This window comes from Heloderma suspectum, chromosome 4 (genome assembly GCF_057233095.1).
Source record: "Heloderma suspectum isolate Gila_16-S chromosome 4, 16-S_ref, whole genome shotgun sequence".
In the NCBI taxonomy this organism is placed as follows: Eukaryota; Metazoa; Chordata; class Lepidosauria; order Squamata; family Helodermatidae; genus Heloderma; species Heloderma suspectum.
The window spans coordinates 81,666,016-81,687,974 of NC_139461.1; the positions used below are offsets into that span (position 1 = coordinate 81,666,016).

At 39.7% G+C, this 21,959-nt stretch overlaps 1 protein-coding gene across 2 annotated transcripts in view; it reads left to right on the top strand.

The window, feature by feature from the left end:
- Window positions 1–21,959, top strand: part of EMILIN2 (elastin microfibril interfacer 2) — a 53,629-nt gene that overhangs the window by 14,558 nt on the left and 17,112 nt on the right. For both annotated transcript variants that reach the window (XM_084849787.1, XM_084849788.1), the window contains 2 exons: window positions 9,964–10,139; window positions 12,515–14,407. In XM_084849787.1, the coding sequence (XP_084705913.1) occupies window positions 9,964–10,139; window positions 12,515–14,407 (2,069 nt within the window). The remainder of the gene's footprint in view (window positions 1–9,963; window positions 10,140–12,514; window positions 14,408–21,959) is intronic.

The window sequence follows — 21,959 nt, forward strand, 5'->3', positions numbered from 1 at the left end:
TGTCTGGGTTCTAACATAATGCTTAATTCTAGTTACTAAAAAATGGAAGCAAAAGCTTCTAGTCTGCTCATAGTTGTGCCAGAGGAGGAGAGGGGAGGACAGAAGCATGCAAGCCCCAGGCCAGCCCAGGTTCATTCACATAATGCTAAACCACTGTTTAGTATTTTATTTGAACAAGGATGCATCAATGTGCATCAATGCCTGGTATGGATTTGCATGCTCAGAGCTAAAAATATTGGGGCATGGTCAATGCATGTCTAAATCTGTCCGAAACTGATCACTGATAAATTGTATCATTTGTAGATAATACTTTCAAGTGGTCTAAAATATGTTCAAATAAATTAAGAGTAAAGATTATTGGATGAGGGGCAAGGAGAATGGGTCAGGGAAAGGTTTTTCTGTAGGCTCCAGCTTGCTGCCTACAGGGGGTGTGCAGCTGAGGGACAATGTATGAAAAGCAAAAAGAAAACCTAAACAATTTTAGACACACACTACAGTAGCTTCGCATGCTTATTTGATCATCTCAGATTGCTGAATGTGATGAATGTTTTTGGCCATGTGTCTTTGACCAAATTCTGCCTATCTCTGTTTGTAAACACTGCATAACAATACAGTCTTTTATGGGATTTGCACAGGGATTTGTTTATTTCATGAATCATTCATAACTTGCTAAATAATTCCAAAAATCCAGACAGACTCCCTCTGAATACAAATTGAGCGCATACTTCTATGTTTGGTCTTTGATAATACTTGATGGAGTTTTAAACAAGCTGCTTCTTTTATTCATTTCTGGATAAATGCCGAGGTAATAGTTAAAGGGATCACTGCATAAGTTATGATATTTCATAACAGATAACTTCATAAAGTAATGTTGTGCACCTCAAAACAGAGAGACATACCATATTTTCAGTGTCACGGAGCATAAAACACTTACCCAGATGGCCAAGAATCTATCAAACTTGTTGTATGTCTTCTGGTAATATCTTGCTCCTCTACTCCTAGAGTATTGGCATGGGAAGAGTATGAAATACAGTATTATTTTCAGGGCTGTGATGTTCACAAGTTATAACTGACTGCTTCATAAATTCTCTACTTTGGAGAAACTGCTAGTTCTGTAAAGTCCACATGGGCATGATCCACTCCTTTGTCACAGCTGATCATATTGGTTTAACTTTATACTTGTCTGGCAATGGTTTTTGATCTTGTTTTGTGGATTTGCTTGTTCTTTGTTGGGATCATTATGTATTTTACAGTATGGTCATCATATTGTTGGTATGATCTTCATACGTTTGAATTATGTTTCAAATGTACTTTGCTCATCAACTGCTTCCTATTCTGGAGTTTGTTTTTCCCCTTGGCTTCCTTCTTGCACAGTGATAGAGGCAAGCTTCTTTTCAGTTCAAGTTTTAATTTTCATACCAGTATGTAAATTGCAGTGGAGGCTGGTAGCTCTTATGTCAGTGGGATGGTGAATCTGCTCCAGGTTTCAGTCAGAACTCTGCACCTTAGATAGCTCCTTTAGAGTTCTGACTAAAACCCAGAACAGATTCACTGCCCCACTGACATCAGCGCCACCAGCTTCCACTGGTAAATTGTACTGCTTATCTCTTCAATATATAGTGGAAACTTGTAAAAAGGTTCTTCAGCATTTTCTTCTGTTGTCATTATGGTCCCAGGAATCACTTGAAATTGTATCAGGGATTTGTGGAGGCCCCTGAACCACAGTCAAAGAATCACTATCTTGTGTAATCCCTTGAGTGGCTGCTGACCACATACAATCTCCCGGCAGGGAAAGTAGATGAATGTTCTACAATACGATATTTTGCAGTTCGTATGGATAGCTTAGCAACACAAGGTATGTGACACAAGGTATGTGATTCATGCCTGTTCATGCAGCACTGACAGTTTTAATGGTATTTGCACACACAATCCCTTTTGATGAAATATAATTAGGATGTTTATCAAAAGGAAGAAAGCATATCAGAAGCTTAGCATTGTTTTATGGAATGAGAGGTCTCCGATATGATGGTTTCACTCCGGCTTTCTTCACACGGAGCTTTTATCCTGCGACTGAGATTGCTCCTTCACGGAAGTTTTTGGGCTCTTTACATGATGCCGTGACCCTCCAGGTTTTGCACTAAATAGCCTTTGTTCCGTTTTTAAATAGATCACAGATAATGAGCTATCAAATTACCCCGTTGTGTTCTGCTTGAGTTCCCTCCGTGAAAAGAGGGAAAGTGGCAAGAAGAGGAGCGAGATCAATGAAAGATAACGGAAGACTCAGATACGGGGAAAAGGAGGGGGGAAAGGAAGCAGGTGAAAAAGGGAGTCGTTGTGATCCTGTATTTAAAATGGAAGCAGAAAGCCCCATTTTAAATGCAGGATTTTAGGCTGGTGTAGAGATGCCCTCAGAGTTGGAAATAAATTATTGAGATAGTTGGACTGGTAGATAAAATCTTAGAAACATTTGTGTGGACTGAAACTGTAAATTGACAAGATCCCTTTTTATACTTAGTTGAATAAAATTTCTTTACTTTTTGTAGGTATATTTAGAGCAAGGGAAATATTGTAATAATAAAAAGCCATATAGAAATTCTTCATATAGGTGTAAGTCACAAGAAATGTTAAGTCACCTTACCATGTCTGTCATTTTCTGAGAATAATAGTTTAGTTGAAACTTGCTTTTTAGAATCTCCCTGTTAAAAAAAAGTTAGTTCTATTTTTCTTTAACACCATTTGGTGCAACTTGGGGCTTCTCTATGCAGTCATTTTGAGGAGTCTTGAAAGTGGCCTTTGCTGTCTGTCTCTGGGTGTAATGTGTATTCCAGAGCTTCCTTCCTTCCTGTAGCACATTCATGAGTCATTTGTGAGGTTTCCCCATTCTCATTGTGCTAAACTATCTTCCTTCAAAAAGTACTTTGGAAACAAGGTTAATCCAGTAAGTGGAAAATCTTTTCTTATTTGGGGAGTGGACAGGGCATGAAAAGGAGAAGAAGAGGTTCTTCCTACTGTTCGTGTTGTTGATTAACTGGAAAGCAGAAGAACATGTGAGATAAATGTACTTTGGAAGGTTAAGGGCTACTAGCAAGCAGACAGGAAGGGTACTTTTGAAACAGAAATCCCAAGATGCTGTCTGAGGTTTTTTGTACCACAAAGCAGAATATGTAGGCACTAGGGACATGCATCAGCTTCTGGAGCAGGTTAGGTTCTATTGCCTTTCAAGGGAAGACTGCTTCTCCCTGGAGAAGCAATGGTACATGACCAAAGTGGCCCAAAATGGCTGGGATCACTTCAAAGCAAAGTAAGGGCCTTTGTTGCTCAGTCATAATTCCCGTGAATGCCTCTGGGCCACACATGGGGCTCAGAGACATTCTTAGGAAATGAAGATGGTAGGTGACTGCAGGCCAGTGCTTTTATTTGCAGCGCCCCCTTTTAGTGGTAATGCCCAGGATGGTTTTTCAAATTGCCAAATGGGCCCACAGGCCCCAAAAGTTTGCACAATCTTTTTAGTCCTGGGGGCTTCCTGCAATGCTAGTTTGGGATTAGGGGGCTGCACCAATTGAAATGAATGGGACTTAACTTAGACTAACATTAGAAACAACATCTGGTTTCTGTAGAATCCGGAGGTAGCCTTGTGTGGTGATTTTTCGTTTCTCTGATACATTGCTATAACAGAAGATTAACAATGAAAGCAAGGGACTGAAGATAAAGTAAAAAGATATGGGTTCACTTGATAACAAAAGACATGCTGAACAAGTTCTTTCGGTTTGAAACATACACCTCATTTCAAGCACAGTCAGTCCTATGTGTTTCAGTGGGACTTGTCTACATGTACTTGGTTTCAAGAAGGCAACTTTAGTCATTCAATGTAAATCTCACCAGCTCCAGAATTCAATACATATCACCAGTAATGAAAATACAGGTGATAGTTCTTCTGACTTCAAACACTTCTGTGAACTAATTAATAGATGTTTGTGAAGCAAATTAACAGTTAGGAAACCAGTGGAAATCCCAAGCAGACTTTAAAGGCAGTCATTCAATCACTTTTTTATGTAGGAAGATTTAGGAAGCAACCTTGAGAAATGTGAACACTTTAAATGGAGCAGTATTTGCCTTTGTGTGTGTTTAACTTCTTGTTCTGCATAGCTAATAACAGTGAATAACATAAATCCCATGAGGAGCAAATGATTTCATGGTTTGAGAATTTTTAACTGCTGTGGATTGAACAGTAACAAATAGATGAATACAAGGGAGTGGTACTAAGTTTTTCAACTGTTCTACAAAATAAACATTTATCCTGTCCTTTAAAACAGATCATGTTCTAGAGCAGGGGTAGACAAACTTTTTAGGCCCGTTTGCACATTTGGCAATTTGAGAAGTTGTCATAGGCACCACCATGCACGCATTCTCTCTGTCTCTGTCTCTCTCTCTCTCTCTCTCTTTCACACACACACAGACACACACACACACACACACACTACATGTATGCACACATGTCCCTCCCTTCCCTTCCTCATAGCAAGCACATGAAAACCCACACTCACCCTTTTTCAGGATCCCTGCAAAATTCTCCCTAAGCCCTGTCTCTCTCCCTCCAAAATTCACCTATACCCTTACTCTCTCCCCATCTCTTTCTCACATACATGCAGCCCTTCAGAGATACATCACACAATCCTTCCCAACACCACCCTCCCCCAGTCGATCCCAGTTGGTTCTCCTGGTCCTTGCTGGCTTCCTGCTGCTCTCCTTACCCGCTTCTGCACAGGCTTCCTGCTGGTTTCCCTGACCATTACCCTGCTCTCTTACGGCTGTTCCTGCTAGCTCCTGTAGCTCTCTTTAGCCCCTGCCTCCAGTTAAGGAATCCCTTTTTCTTTTCCTTCTTTTCTTGGTGGTTGGGCAAGCTGGAGAGGAAATCATCAGCCTATAACTCCCGCCGTCTTCATTTCTTAAGAATGTGTCTGAGCTCCATGTAGCAAGCAGTGCATCAGGAATGTTTGGACCCTTGGAAGCCTACAGGGCAATGTGAAGGGTGGGGTGGTCCAGGCATAGCCTGAGTCCCTCCCTGGTGGGCCTCCTTGAAGCTCCAGGCCCCAGCAAATGTCCCAGAGTGCTTCCCTGTAATCCCAGGCCTGTAGATCATAACAGCTGACTCATGCACTTACATCTACCAACTAGAATTCACTGCAAAGCACTGTGTATAAAAAATGCTCCATTCCACTTCAGTATAATTGGAATGGAAAAAGTGGCAAAGAGCACTGTACTTCTGAGTTTCTTCACCGTAAAGAGTCATGTTCAGTAGCTCCGTTCTGATGCTGAGATCCATTGTTCTGAGGCAATGAGTCACAAAGATCAGACCTCAGAACCTTGTAGATGACTCATTAAATGAGTGTTGAACACAGGGCAGGAAGGATGGGGGGATAAGTTTTTCACTTCCAAAACAGGAGTTACACAGTTATATGCACTAGTACTGTTTGCTAGTGTGCATCTGTGACTTCATTTCTTTCTTGACTGTACTACAGTTCATTCCTGATGTACAGGTGTTATGACCATTGGGACTGAACAACTAATGAACATTATTGGTCTGTTAGGAATTGGAGTGATGTAGTCCTTAAATAAACAGAAAATGGGATTATTTTATCAGGGCACAGGATACCAAATGTTTTTACTAAGAAGTCGCATCCAACAGAGCACATAATATGTAATTCAAATGATTTTACTGACATTTGGAAGTTGCTAGACTAGTATTGGAAAACATAATGGATGCTTTTAAAATGTGACAGACATAACATGTTTAACATGTTGAATGATTTATTTCCCATTTATAGGAAAATTAGTACACAATAGATAACAAGACACTTAGATCAGTTAAACAGTTCATGGAAATCGAAGTCCAGTGATCATAAGTGGAGATTGCACTCTATTTCCTACAAACAATTTAACTGATCAATGAGACTAGTACATTACTGAAATTTAATGTATTCAGTTCAGAATGCTATTAAGATTGCAGTCTTTCAATTTTCAAAAGGTACCTTTGTAGTCAGACAGAAAATAAAAGTTACTTAAAGCAACTGTGATTTAATAAAATATAGGACTTTCAAAACACTTCGTTTAACAAAGCTTGACTCAACTGCCTCAGTACAGATACTGCAGTCTGCATATAGAAACAGGTTTGTGCATGTGAATCAGACTTACTAAGTCAAACTCAGAGTTAAATACTGTTATGGTTGGGATATCTCTCTAATCACTTTAAACCTCTTCAAAAATCTGATATGTCTTATTCCACTGACCCCAGTGGTGAGGTTTAAAAAAAGATATCCAAGCTAAATTCCTTACGCAATAATAAGTAGTTTTATATTATCAAGGAAACAGGAAAGTCATGGGTGGCCAGGATGTTAGATTTTCACATTCTTCCCTACTCTATTACAAGAATTGTTTATATGTTTTATGCACTTCAAGTGTTCAACTAACAATTCAGTTCTGTGCATGAAACACAGTGGGACTTACTTCTGAGTGAACATGCATAGGCTTGCTCTGTGTGTCATTATTCCCTTTATACTTTTTTATTTGTATTAATGGTTTTGCAAATGTTTCAGAAATTATTACAACAGAAGTATAGTATTGTATGCAACTGGAAGTTATTATGGATGATTCTGTATATAAAAAAGAATTATAAAAAAAGAAAAGAAAAAAGATCAAGCCAGATAAAGTACATGTACAAGATCCCAAACCTACAGGATCTCATTAACAGAGCAATCCCAAGTTCTGGGGCATGTGGGGAGATCCACAGCAGAACCACCATATCCAGAGCCCCGCTGGCTCACAGTGACTGTGGCATTTTTTTTTCTAGTTTCTTTGCCAGAGTTTTAAAAATAAAGCCAAACTTTTCATTCCTGTTGAAGGTAATGGAAGGGAATTAATTATGCCATCTCCAAGGATGGCATAGTTTCAGGGCCTGTTTGGGTGTGTGAACAAGGGCACTTAGGATCCCATGGATCCATGGCCTCCCCTGGTGCCCCCACCCCCGAATGTGCCATGGGCAGGTCAACAGCAATAGTAGAGCTTTCTGCCACCGCATTGCTGGGGAGGACTGAGCCCATGGACGTCCAAAGCATTCTACACCCCCCCCCCAAGCTGCCCTGCCAGGGAGCATAGGATTGCTTTTAATATTATTGTTCAGCTACTGTAACAAAAGGAGTTTTCAGTAGGGTTATTTTAGACTGAATACAAGTTTACATTTTATGTCCATGGGGTCACGAAGAGTTGGACACGACTTAACGACTGAACAAAGGTTGCATACCAGAGGCATGTGGCCATTAAATGTACAAGCAAGAGTGTGGTGCAGTGACTAGACTGATAGGATGGGATGTAGGACACCCAGGTTTATACCTCACCTCTCCCATGATGTTCACAAAAAGGTTTGGGGCAAGTCTCTGTCTCTCAAGCTTGTTCTGCCTCACAAAGTGGGTTGAAGCCACTTTGCATGTTACAGTTTTAGCACATAGATTCTGTGGGTTTAATATGTAGTGTATAAAGGAGACCAGAAAAAAAGAACTGTAAGAAAAACTGATTTATTGTTTTAGATTGGAGGTTGGTGAAACTATCATGGAATGTTGCAGGAAAAGTAACGACGAAGTGTGTGCATGTGTGTATGGGATTCTTTAATTAGTTCAAATTCAGTAAATTGTGTTGGTCTATTACAACAAACTCACAGGATCAGTAAAATAATACTTTGAATAGGAACAACTATTGTTCACAATGCAGAGCTTTCAAGTTATAAAACACTTTACCTCAGATTAGTGGTTGGAGGGCTGGATATTGTTCTCTAATTATACAAGTCCCATTTCATTAGTTGTTGGAAAGTCTAGACTACATGTATTAGATAACTTTTTCTTCTAGTTCTAACCCTATGGGGTTACTAGATTTTATATTCCCAAAGTAGATCAAGTATGGTAGATTATAGCAAAAGAATAAGTGCTGATATATTTTTTAGTTGTGCGCTACATATAGACATAAGACTGGAACAATAATTAGATAACTTATGTGAGAAGTTAGAATTAAGGCTGTGGTAGGGCTACATGTTAATTAAACTGTGTATAATCACTAGGTTATTTTTTCATATATGGCAAGAAGAGTCAGCAGAAATAACCATTATTATATTTGAAATAGTTGTTTGAGAATCAAAGCAAGCTTTAAAGCTATTCACAGTGCAATCCTATACATGTCTATTTAGAAGTAAGTCTCAATGTTTTCAGTAGAGCTTACTCCTAGGTCTCTATAGGATTGCAGTCTTAGTTTACTGGGGCATTGCTTTCTCATTAAAACCACATTTTTCATGTATAATGTTATAGGATCAATTTAACTGCTGTTTTTTAATTTCCATTTTTATGTTACCTTGTTTTCTCCTTGCTCACTGCCGTGTGTTGGCACCAGCAGAATGTATTATTTGTATTGTATTAAGTCCTTCTCTAACCGAAATCCATGGTAAAGTACCATAGACTTCTGTAGGAAGAAGCCCAGTGCTTCTAGTCTGAATTACTCCTAATTGCATTTCTTTCCCAATATTATCAAAGTTAAATATATCTATTTTTCAATAGCTAACTTGGGAAGGGGGGAGGGAGCTGCTTCATTGCTGACTACCAAAATCCTCATTTCTGTACAGTAAAGTATGCGTTATGTGTGTGTGTTTACCATCATATATGAAGAACACAGGTGTTTTCTTTGGTGGCCAGTTTCTTAATGTGTAACATGTGGTGAAATATGTACTTGGATTTTCCACACATGGCAGTGTATTTCTCCCCATCCTACATTATGGAAGGATAGATAATTCTGAGTCATGTCTAACAAAGAGTTACACTGATATTTCTTAACTTTAATAAATATGCTTCTCATTCCAGAAGCCTTACAGTATAAGACGTTCCTTGCCATTTGTGTTTGAAAGATCAAAACAATAGATAAATGTTATCAGATTATTTATTTATTACATTTCTATACTGACCAGTAGCCGCAGTTCTCTGGGTAGTTCACAACAATTAAAACCATGGAATGCATCATAAAATACAATATAACATGTAAAAGCTTAAAACTAGAATATAAAATACAAACCACAATAAAACCTAGCAGCTTCAAGCACAATAACACATTAAAACAACAGCTCCAAAAGACTAAAATGCCTGGGAAAATAAAAAGGTCTTCACCTGGCGTCGGAAAGAGGACAGTGTAGGCGCCAGCCAGGCCTCTCTGGGAAACTCATTCCACAACCAGATTGCCACAGCAGAAAAGACCCTCTTCCTGGTAGCCACCCACCTGACTTCCTTTGGCAGAGGATTCTGAAGAAGGACTGCTGAAGCTGATGTTAGGGTCCGGGCAGGTACATAGGGGAGAAGATGATCCTTAGGGTCTTGAATGTTAATACCAGCCCTGTAAATCGGGTCTGGAAATGGTCTGGCAGCCACCGCAGATGGAAAAGTATTGGCATAATATAACCACGTTGGCCATTCCCCATTAACAGTCTTACGGACCTGTTTTAGACCAGCTGAAGTTTCCAGACCATTTTCAAAGGCAGCCCCACATATAAGTCATTGCAGTAATCCAAACAAGAGGTTACCAAGGCATGGATAATTGTAGCTAGGCTATCTCTGTCCAGATAAGGGCATAATTGGTATATCAGCCTAAGCTGTTAAAAGGTGCTCCATGCCACCAAGTCCAGCTGCACCTCAAGTGACAGTTCTCAGTCCAGGAGCACTCCCAAACTACGAACCTGATCCTTCAAGGGTAGTGCAGCCCCCTCCAGAACAGTCTGAACATCACCTAGCTGGGCAGACAAACCTGGCTAGCAGTACTAACAGTACCTCCGTCTTGTCTGGATTGAGTCTCATGTTAATTGGCCCTCATCCAGTCCATTACCGTGCCCAGGCACTGATTCAGATTACTGTAATGCTTTCTTTTTCATTTGATTTATTGCAGGTATCGTACAAGTTTCAGACCTAAATATACAATAGCATACAAGACAGTAACAGAATTGGAGTGGAGGTGTTGCCCTGGATACATGGGTGTAGATTGCAAGGAAGCCACACCAGAAAAGCCAAGACCAGTAGTTTACCCAGCAGAGCAACCACCAAATGATATGAAGACAAGCTTGGGTAACTTTTTCTTTGGATCTTGGTATGCATGTCCCTGCCTAGTATTTCTCTTTTTGCTGTATTTTACATAGCGCTTTCAGTCTTCAAAGTGCTTTACTATGCCTACCCCATTTATTAGTCTCAACAACCCTGTGAGTTATAGCTATATAATTATATGTGTGTGTTGAAGCAGAGGATTACTTCCCAAAGCAAAAGATTCCATGAATGAATGGAGTTACACTGAATTTCTTTTATTTGCAGGATTTTCCTTGAGAAAGAATAACGGCTTAATTTCTAACATGTGTGGCTGAACTACAGCTGGTTACTAAGTTGTCCAAGAAGTATCACGTGACTAATCTCTTACCGTGGAAGCCTTTAGTACACCTATGAGCTTATTTTATTTATTATTGTTATTGTTATTTAATAGATTTACATACCACTGACCATATTTAAAAATATCTCTAATTTACAAGAAAATTAAATACATTAAAATACATGATATACATTAAAATACAATTAAAATAAATAATAATTGCCAAAACATTTATATAAAACTGTACTAAAACATTAAAGCCAAGTAAAGCCAATACGGCACCATAATTATAAACAAACAGACTGGGCAACACACCCACCCAGGGTTGGCCTTGGTAAAGAAGTGAGTCTTTAGTTGGTGCCTCAAGCATCCCTACAGTTGGTGCCTCCTGAATAACAAGGGGGTGCTCATTCCATTCGGTGGAGCCACCACAGAAAAGGCCCACTTCCTGGTTACTACGAGATGGCACTCTGCAGGTCGTGGTACAACCAGCAAAGCCTCCTTGATCTTAATCTTTAGTCTGTATCTAAAGCATGGAGTCAGCTGAAGAGGAAGTAATTCACTGGGGTGGGGGAGGGGTTAAGCATGATTGGGTGAGATAGTTGAAAAGATTTCACACACACACACATGCACACACACTAAACTGTTAGTTCTCTTAATTTTTTAAGAACAAGTTTAGTTTCAGAAAAATTTGAAAAGGCAGCCCTGCAGGCATTCCTTTCATTTAACTGTAACTACTTGAAAGTACATTGACTAGAGGTGAAGCAAAACATAGCTTTAAGGTGCATTTTCTAAGGTTAGAAGAGTAATTTTTATGCAGCCACACACACTCCTGCAACAAAAAGAAAATGAAAGCAGTTCACATTTCCCTGTTTGCTTTCTTTTTACTTGGTTTCTTCACCCCATCTCAATATCTCTGTTCCCCCACCATCCCTGAGTCTCCTCTGTCTCCCCCTTTGACACACACACACACACACACACCTCTCTCTACAACAGGCTGAACTCTTCATCCTGCCTCCTGTTTATCTCTCTAGTTCGTGTGTGTGTGTGTGTGTGTGTGTGTGTGTGTGCGTGCTCTCAAAACAGTAATGTCACTTTTGGAAGTAGAGAAGAATGATCCATAGGCTATGGCTGTGTTCACACATGATGCTAAGTCATCACTTACACCATGTGCATAACTAGGTAACAGTCCATGCAAGGTGCTGGGCTTGTGCACTCCCTTCTCCTGCTCCTGCTCCTGCATGGCTGGGAGGAGGACTAAACCGGTATTCAGTTTCACTTTAGAAGATTCTTGGCTTGTTATGCGTGAATCAAGAATTGTGGTTTAAAATAGACACAGTTGCTAAACAAATCAGCGTAACAATCCAGAGTTTTTAGTTGGCCTGTTTAGCAACTGACTAGAACAGCAGTGGGGAATATGTGGACTTCCAGATGTTGAACTGCAACTCCTATCATCCCTCACCATTAGCTATGCTGGCTAGGGTGTCCAACAACATCTAGAGGTCCACATGTTCCCCACTCCTAGACTAGAGTTTTGAGTAGAGCAATTGACTAAAAGTTTGACTAGAGCAATTGACTGGAATTTAGCAATGCTGGAGTTTTAAACAACAATGCTTGCTTCACACCTAACAACAAGCCAAGAATCTGCTAAAGTGAAACTGAATCCTGGCTTATTCCTCCTCCTGGCCATGTGTGAGGGAAAGCAGGAGTGTGCAAGCTTGAGACTTCACTCAGGCTCCTTTCTGTTCATGTGCATAGTGCTAAACCATGGTTTCATGTTACTCGTGAACCCTCCCTATATATGTTTTTCTGGTATTGATATACATCAAGCTTCAAAATACCTTTTTATTTTCCTAGGCATTTTAGTCTTTTAACGCTGCTGTTTTAATGTGTTATTGTGTTTTAAACTCTGCATTGCTGCTAGGTTTTATTGTGGTTTGTATTTTATATTCTAGTTTTAAGCTTTTTCATTTATATTGTATTTTATGATGCATTCTGTGGTTCTGTTTTTTTTAAAAAAAATCTAAGCTGTTGGAAGGAATAATTAAAATGTTGCTTTCACACTTTATTTTTGTTTCCACAGATTCTAATCCAAAACTAGAACAGCAGGACCTGCAGGATAAAAAAATTCAGTTCCTTGAGGACGAATTGTTCCGCCTGACACAGACTGTGCTAGAGCTTCAGTCCTCCTTAACAGGTGTGAATGAAAACCTGAAGCTCACTGTGCAAGAAGATGCAAGTCGGATGCTTGTCTCATGGCTGAATAACCTTCATGATCACCCAGGGCCTGACAGTACTGTTGAGGATGGAAAAGAGAATATTAACCCATTTCAAAATAAAGACCAAAAAGAATCTGGGATAGGAAACATGAAATCTGAAGTAGAAGATGGATTGAAGGCCAAAAATGACAAGTTGGAAGAACTGAATGGGAAAGTAAATGACTATGAAGGACAATTAAAACAGCTCCAAGAAGCAGCCCAAGGCCCAACAATAACAATGCCTAGCAACCAGTTATATGAAGCATACATAGATGCTAAGTTTGAAGCCCTGAGACAGGAAATGTTGGAAGGATTTGAGAAGAAAATGGCAGATCTGAAAAATTCTTGTGAGTACAAACTGATGGATACTCAGCAGCACTGTGATGATCATGAAGCTAGCTGCTTAGAAATAAGAGAACTTATTGGAGAAAAAGAAAATGACCTGAGAAAAGAAATAAAACAGCTTCAGATTCTTATTCAAGCACCATCAAACCAGTCATTTTGTTGCAATGATGATAAAAATGGCTTTGGCGAGGAGATAAAACATTTGGATAAAAAGATTGACGGAGTTGCAGAAGCAAACAGAATTTTAAATGCCAGGATAGATAATGAAATAAAGCACATTTCCAGTCCATTTTCAGAAGGCAGCTTTGATGAGAAATGGGAAGAAGTGGAAGCAAGAATTAATGTTACAGAAAGAAATGCTGAAGAACACTGTTTTTACATTCAAGAAACTCTTCGTGGTGTAATAGCTACCGAAGTCGATGAAGTGAAAGATTTATTTGACAAAAAGCTTCAGGCATTGGAAAACAGACTAGGCACTACTATTCTAGATATTGCTAATGTCACAGATCCAGATGAGATATATCCTGGTCATGGATCTATCTTGCATAGCAGCTCAGGATCCAGAAATGAGCAGCTCGCATCTGAGATTACTACTGTGAAGAACAAGCTACAAGACATTGAAAGTCTTTGTTGGCAGAAATGCCAGTCTGTACCACAGAATGTGGAAGACCTCCAGAAAGACATAGAAAACTGTAACAGTAAATATGATTTCTTATTTTTAAAAACGGAGCACAATTCTGGTCTTTTGAAGTCTTTAAATGGCTCTTTAAATGAGAAGTTTAATTTAATTAAAGGCAGCCAACGTGATATTCAAAAACTTCAGAAGGACTTACGACTTATTCGCTATGGTTTGCATGCCATTGACAAAGATGTAAAATTCCTTCAGAGTGGTTTGAACAACTGCAAAGAACAGCTTCTAGGTATCAATTCTACATGTGAAAAGACACAGCTTGGTGTATTCAGAAAAATAGATGAAATACAGAAAACAATGGACAATCAAACAACTCACCCAGTCAGTAGCTGTTGTAATGACTTGAAGGAGAGAATGGAACAGCTCAATGAGAAAGTACTTTATAACCTGAATAAATGTAAAGAGAAATTTCCTGGTGTCTTAGATTTGGAAGATAGAGTGTCCCATCTTGAAAAAACCTGCAACAAACTAGATTCTGTATCTAGCAGCCTTCAAAGGATAAAGGAGGGATTAAACAAACATGTCTCTAGTCTTTGGAACTGTGTCAATCACATGAACAGAACCATAACATCCCATTCTAAAGATATTTTTGGCCTCAAGAATTCTGCCCAACTGTTCAATAGCCAGTTCCAAAGAATTGCTATTGACCTTCAGGATCTAATGAAAACTCAACCTGCTACATGTAAGCTAGCCTGCCTCTTTCTATATGCTAATTTTTAATTTAAAAGATAAGTTGACAACAGGGTTAGCCTAAACAGGGTTAGACTGTATTCCAAATAACAGTTTTATTTGACATCAGGGAGAACAAAGTGAATGTTCATGTTTTCATTTATTACCTCTTTTTTTTTTTGCTTGCTTTTGCTAAGTATTCTTTATTTAAGTCAAAAACTTGAAAAGCATTCCAGTTTGAGCCAAATGTGGTAAAACTTTGCTCCGTACAAAATGGCTGGTCCTGACATTAGGCAAAGTGAGGCAGCCACCTCAGGCAGCAGATTTTGAGTATAATTTAGTCAGTATTTAGTTTGTTATTAATATATTTTCGGTGTCCGAGATGGAGAGAGGTACTTGTGGGATTTTCTGCCTTAGGTGCCAAAATAACCTGGCTGGACTTGAGTACTATGAGGCTTGACTGGGGGGGGGGGGGGAGGAGAGCACAACTTTTCCTGTTCCACCTCAGGCAGCAAAATGTCTTGGGTTGGCCCTGACCACTGCCAAAATTTCTATTTCTTTTATTGTAATGTTTATGTTTGACAAAGTGCTGGAACTGAGAATTTATGAAGTATTGAACTGAATTTAAACTAACTTAGATTTTTCTGGATAGACGTGGATTTTTGCATGCAAACTGACAGAGCACAGTACTATGGCCATGTATATTGTATTCACTGTCAGACCTGACCTGGCCACACTCCTTGCACAAAACCAGTAAAAACCATCAGTCCTGCACAAGAGCTTTTAAGGAGTGGGGGGTGGAGAGGGGTAGGGCTACAATCAGCTCTTGGTGACTTATCCTAAAGCTCACTGAATGAGCTGAAAACTCATTAAGTCCAGCATAGCTTTGCATCCCTTAGGATTTGTGGCAAAGAGATTTCTCCTTACTTTTTGAGGCACATGATACAGAACTGCCCTGCTCGTTTCACATTTGAGATAGTATTACTTATATTTTACATTGGATGTGGATATATTGTTTGTTCTAAACAGTGCTGATGCTGTTTTTGTAGAACACATAATCAGATCCATAGCAAAGCCGTCAGATCAGTGCTTTCATCATAGGGCAAGTGCATGCTGAGAGGAATCTGTCAAAACGTTCCAGGTATTGGAGCTCCTAAATTGGAACACAATTTCTCTGCACTCTGACCAAATCCCCCCCCATCCCCGCAACATGTCATGTCTCTATGAATGTATCCTTTGCATCAAATTCCCACCCCACCTATCAAGGCACAAAGCTGCAAATGGGAAAGTTTCGATGATAAGCCCTTTTCCCTGCTCAGTGCTGAGAAATTGATCCCCTCAATCCTGAGCAGGGAAAATGCCCCCTGTCAACTGATCTGCATAGATCAGCTCAGGAGGTGGGCCTGGGAAGAGAGAGAGAGAGAGAGGGATGTGGGTATAGATGTATGCCACCAGTGGATGGGGGCACCACATAAAGTGGGTGGAGATACTGCTGGCATGCACACATGCGCAAACACACACACACATGCACACACGTTCCATTCTGTGCTACATGAGATGCTGTAAACACCCCTGAAACCCTTCATTTAAAGAGAAACCTTGGTAATGGCAGAAGTAGCTCCCTGTATGTTTATACCTTTACAGAAGTATATTCCCATGCAATTCCCGCAGTGTTCAATTATGCTATGCATGATAAGTGTGTATGGGGTAGCAGTTTTAGAGAGTAAGAAAGTTTCCAGATGAAATTACAACCAGCATTAAAATCAAAATGTTTGAAATTCTTGGAGTTCCCATATATATCTGAAATAGCTGTATTTGGACATTTTGGGAGATATCAGACAATTTCATTTCACCATGTGGGTACATTTTGTCTCATTTGTGTGCATATAAGCATCTGCCTTTTTGGGGAGACCAAACACAAAAAAGATTGTTGCCCATGGATGAATCTTATGCTTGCTAAAACTGTTAATTGGGTGGCTGCAATACCCTGCATGGTATCTTCGGTATTTTGACAACCTTTAACTTCTGTCTATATAGTTATTTGGAAGTATAGGTTCTAAATCACATGAAGTACTAGTTCCCCTCTACTCAGCACTGGTTAGGCCTCATCTCGAGTACTGTGTCCAGTTCTGGGCACCACACTTTAAGAAGGATGCAGACAAACTGGAGAGGGTTCAGAGAAGGGCAACGAAGATGATCAGGGGACTGGAAACAAAGCCCTATGAGGAGAGTCTGAAAAAACTGAGCATGTTTAGCCTTGAGAAGAGAAGACTGAGGGGAGATATGATAGTGCTGTTCAAGTACTTGAAAGGTTGTCACAAAGAGGAAGGCCAGGATCTCTTCTCGATCATCCCAGAGTGCAGGACACGGAATAATGGGCCCAAGCTACAGGAAGCCAGATTCCGGCTGAACTTCCGGACTGTTAGAGCAATACAACAATGGAACCAATTACCTAGGGAGGAGGTGGGCTCTCCCACACTGGAGGCATTCAAGATGAGGCTGGACAGCCATCTATCAGGGATGCTCTGACTTAGATTCCTGCATTGAGCAGGGGGTTGGACTCGATGGTCTTATAGGCCCCTTCCAACCCTACTATTCTATGATTCTATGATCTTATAAAGGCTGGTTTTAACTTCATGCATCAGTTTTCCTACATATTGTATTACTTAAATGATGCCACTTCAGTTTGGAAGATTCTAGTCATAATCGTCTTCTAAGTGTGGGACTATGGTAGGATATCATATGAATAATCAAACAAACCCCTGTTATGTAATATACCCCAGTTAGACATTTAAACATGATAAAGGTGTGCTAATTTGTAGCCAAGAATGTTCTACCTTTGGCTTCAGTTTTTACTTTAAAACAGTTTTACTTTAAAAGCATGGAGCCAAGGACATTTTAAATGACTCAGTCCAAATGTATGCCAATGGGTTAATGAATATTGTTATGTAGACTGTATAAACGATGGGTCAAATCCTTATTTGGTCCTTACTTACTCCACACTTCCATTAAAGGTAGTGGGATGCTTGCTTTTCTTGGACACAGCAAGAGGACTCGGCACATTATGAACATGCTCCAACAACACTATAATGACAGAGCCCGCTCCTAATGAGCAGCTGTGTGCTAGGACTAAACACCTTCTTCTGCCTACACCTCAGTCCAAGGGTTTTCAGCCAAAAGGCGCAAGGCAGCCACCTTAAACAGGTAAAAGAATAGAAGTAATAAGTGGCAGGGATCCACAACAGAATAAAGGTGTGTTCGTAGTTTCCAATCATGCCTTACTTATAAAGCAGCATGGAGATTCATGTGCAGTGTGGTGAAGGGAAAGGATGAAAGGAATGGCAGCATTCTCCTGAATCACATCGTCTTTTATACATGGCCCTACAGATAAGGAAGGACAGGCAAGCATTAATCCATCTCAGCATTTCCTTTGCAAATAGGAATGCATAGGAGCCAAGGAGAGCCTAAATCTAGGATCCTACTGCAGCTATAGCTTCCCTTAAACTCTGAAGCCTTGGCTGAATTCACCAGTAAGGCTGGGAAGTGCATGGGCTGTGAACTTTGATGAAGGATCAAATTAAACTTGGTTTGATTTCCTACAGGTTTGAGTCATGTTCCTAGAGTTGCTAGCATCCCCACTATGTATGAATCAAGCTTTAACCTCTCATGAAACCAGTGAAACAGAACATTTAATTAGGAGCAAAAGGTCATACTGTGAATTTCTAGTCAATTAGAACTTTAAAAGAAGCTGGTATAGTGGGACAAGGATATGTGGTCGCACACACACCTCAGTTGTTACTAGTGCATGTAAGAGACTATTCTGTTGCAAAATATGGCAGATGCTTTGCTATGTTTTGCAACAGAATAATCTATTACACTCGCTAGAAATAATTTAGGTGCATGGGCATTCGCATATTCTTATGCCAGCTTCTTTAAAAGTTCAATTGTAGAATTTCACAGCACTAAGATCTTTTGTTTTTACTTAATCTGTTTCATTACGTTTATCGATGATTTAATGAGATTTTACATCCAGATTGATAGTGTGAAGGTTTTAATTTTACAGTTGCAAGAGCAAATCGTGGATCTTTGATATGCACCTGATCTCGAATGATCTCAGAAGCTAAGCAGGGTCAGCCCTGGTTAGTCCTTGGATGGGAGACCGCCTGGGAATCAGGCTTCCTGCATTGAGCAGTGCGTTGGACTCGATGGTCTTGTAGGCCCCTTCCAACCCTATGATTCTATGATATTCTGTATAAATGGAATTGGTGACTCACTAGCTCTTATAATTTTTTATCCCCCTGCCATTGTTTTATCCTTCACATAAAGGATAAAAAAAACTTGACAAGTTTGAAATTCATTTTATTTGTACTTGGCATATCTATTTATATTAGTAGAAATGGTCCTAGTCAGGAAATGAAGCCTTAAACCTCATCTCATAAGCTGGCATCTGACCAACAAGCAGAGAATGACATTACTTGGCATATTGCCTCCTGCCGTGTCATCATTTGTTGGCAATAGTAAACAAAGCACCACGAATACTGCTGAAAAAAATGGTACCCAGGGGATATTCTATTTTCAAGTGCAACAGTGATCTAAGTACTGTTTGTCTTTCCAGCTGTTTCACAGGCTGTGGAGAAATGTGTCTGTTTTACAATCTATCCAACACAGAGCTAGAAGGAGACTGTTCTGAATGTGCCCTTGTAATTTACTGAGTTAACTACAGTGGAGTGACACCTGGGATGAATTTTGCCCTTGCTGTCTGGATAACTAACGTATGCTTTATCTAAATGGTGACTCCTTTGTCATTATTCTCTATGCCTTTCAAATCAGCAGTTTATGATATAAATAAACCAGTGTTATATCAGAGGCCCAAAAGGTCAAAACAGCAGTTACTGCAAAGTATTAGCACACAGATGTCATGCTTGCTGTCTCTCTGGCTTTCCCTGTTGCCTGACTCAGTGGTAGCCTCTTCTAAAGAGAGTTATTTCTGCATATTTTCTTCTATTTCACATGCTACGCCAAGCATTACAGATCAGGCAAGCTGGCTCATAATTCTTTGCTCCATTGGAACAATGAAACTTGTGATTCCTTCTAGATCTTTCCTTGTTTGGTTGGGCTTTCTCACCGTGCCCCCCCGGAAAGACCTTTAAAAGAGTTAGATGCATAAATTAACTCTATGTGTCCAGTGATGGAAACTTTCAGAAAGCTTAAGTAGGTAACATAATGAAAAATATAAAAGCACTTAGGACCCGCAGCATTATATAAAAGTAGCACATACGATTTAGCTGTTATTTCAGAGCAGTAATTCAGCCCCCTTCAGCTTCCTGGCTCACATCCCTCTTTCCCAGCACCCTATGTCTCCTTGCTTTTCTTACCCTTCTTCCTACCTCCCAACAGCACACAGCTCCTTCTTAGCCTGGGCTCTGGTTGAAGTTTTCTCCTAGTTGAACCAGTCTTCAGTTTCCTTTCCAGCAGCTACACTGAGGGAGGCCAAACTTGACCTTTTGTTCTCAGACACAAATACCCTAGTATGAAATACATAAGGCCTTGCATCAGTTGTGAATGCCAAATGGCTGTTTTAATTGCTGCTTTTCTTGGCAGATTACATGGAAACCCATTCCTTGTCCAGTCATCATTTCCATATATTTTGCAGTGAAAAACACTTATTTCCATGCAGTGCACTATTCACAATAAATCAATCTTTGTTTACAGTCAACATACCATTATTACATCATATTGAATATACACATTAATAAAATACAGATTAGTAAAATGGAGGGATACAAAATCTGTAAAGACTGTACAGTAAATTTGTCTCCACAAGGGGCATAATCAAACAATCATAGGTGGTCTAATGAGGATAACCAGGTTCAGGAATTTAGCCACTTGCTCAATAATTGTCTTGTTGGTAACCCCGGAGGAAAATAACCATAAGAGACTCAAAAGAGTGACCAGGGAAAAACTGTGTGATGGGATATATTAGGTCTTTTCTGGCCTCTTGATAAAAGCTACAATGAAATAGAACATGCAAGATGGACTCCACTTCAATGTTGTTACAGGGGCAGCATCTGTTATTCATTGGGGTTTTATTAAATCTGCCCTCTAATAGTTTGAAGGGGAGAACATTAAACCTAGCCAAGGAGAATGCCTTCCTAAATTTAGGAATAGTTAACCATCATAGATAGGGCATTTTATCTTCACAGGGGAGGCTTGGGGACCATGTTCCCTTCAGTTATTGGGTCTATCAAGCAGCTCCTTGGATCTCCTGATAATCTATGTCCGCTAGTCTCTGTTTAACAACTGATCTGGCACTTTCTAGGTGCAGAGATAACAGACGGGGTGATAAACCTACTGAGGTCACTTTTTGCACCACAGCTTTCATCCAAGGAGATTCAAAAGAGTCTGACAATACCTAGGATGCCAGGGAATTAGAAATAAGCATGAAACTGCAGCAGAGCCAAAAATGGATAGAATAAGTCCATGCCAAGCATTTTAGGGAGTTCAGCCCAGCCTCCAGATTAAGGGCAGCCCCAGCAACACACCTGGGAATACTGAATATTAACCTTAGAAAGTAGGATTGGGTTCCTTCAAGAGAACTCTTAGAATAGGGAAACCAAATCGGTGCCCCAAACAGGTACCATTCACAAATGACACAATGCATATTTATTTTGTATTTCAGTATCTGTATCAAAGTTCAAAGTATCAAGTGAAAAGTGGCTTGCTTTGGTGGCACATACATTAACAATGGAACAGTGGCACCAGTTACTTTTTACAAGGTGTCTTGCACTCTGTTACAAATACAATCAAGTAGAAATGTGTGTGTTTGTGTCTTTTCTTTGTAAAAATGCATCTGAATAGAGACTAGGAAAGGGTTATGCCTGTGCATTTGCATTTAAAGGGAAAGGGCATTATTGGTAAATGTGCGTGGCCCTCATAATTAATGCAGCACGTTTGCTTCAGCATCTGTGTCTGAGTGGAAAACCCTTGCGTTCTTGGCTGTCAACATTCTGTGCATGACTCTTGCTTCTCAGTAGTTAATATGTCTGTGAATATTTTTGTGTTCATAGCAGCTCATCCAGACATTAGTTGACAAGACAGTACTGGATATGTAGCAATTTTAAAGTCTATTTTAATTTATATATTAACTTGGTTTACTTGGCATTATTAATATATCTGGAGTAATACTCTGGGCTTTTGTGGGAATGCTGTGGTTCTCTGTCACCTTTGTATTCTGAAAAGAATCTGTTTGATTTAAACAAATCTGCAGGCTAGCTGATGAAGTAAATTACACTTGACTTTTAATAAAAAGAGGCTCAAAAATATTTCAGTTGCATTTAAACAGCTAAACAATAACAGTTGGATACAAACTTAGTCATACTTAGAGTAGACCCGCTGAAATCAGTGGGACTTTGATTAAGTCTGGATCCAGTCCCCCAAAATTCACATTGTAACCTGCTAAGGGAATTGATTTGTACTTGTTGGACAAGCTTATGTGATTTCTCATAATGCTCACAAACATTCTGAAATAATGCAAAAAGAAATGTGGAATGTTTGTAAAAATTCAG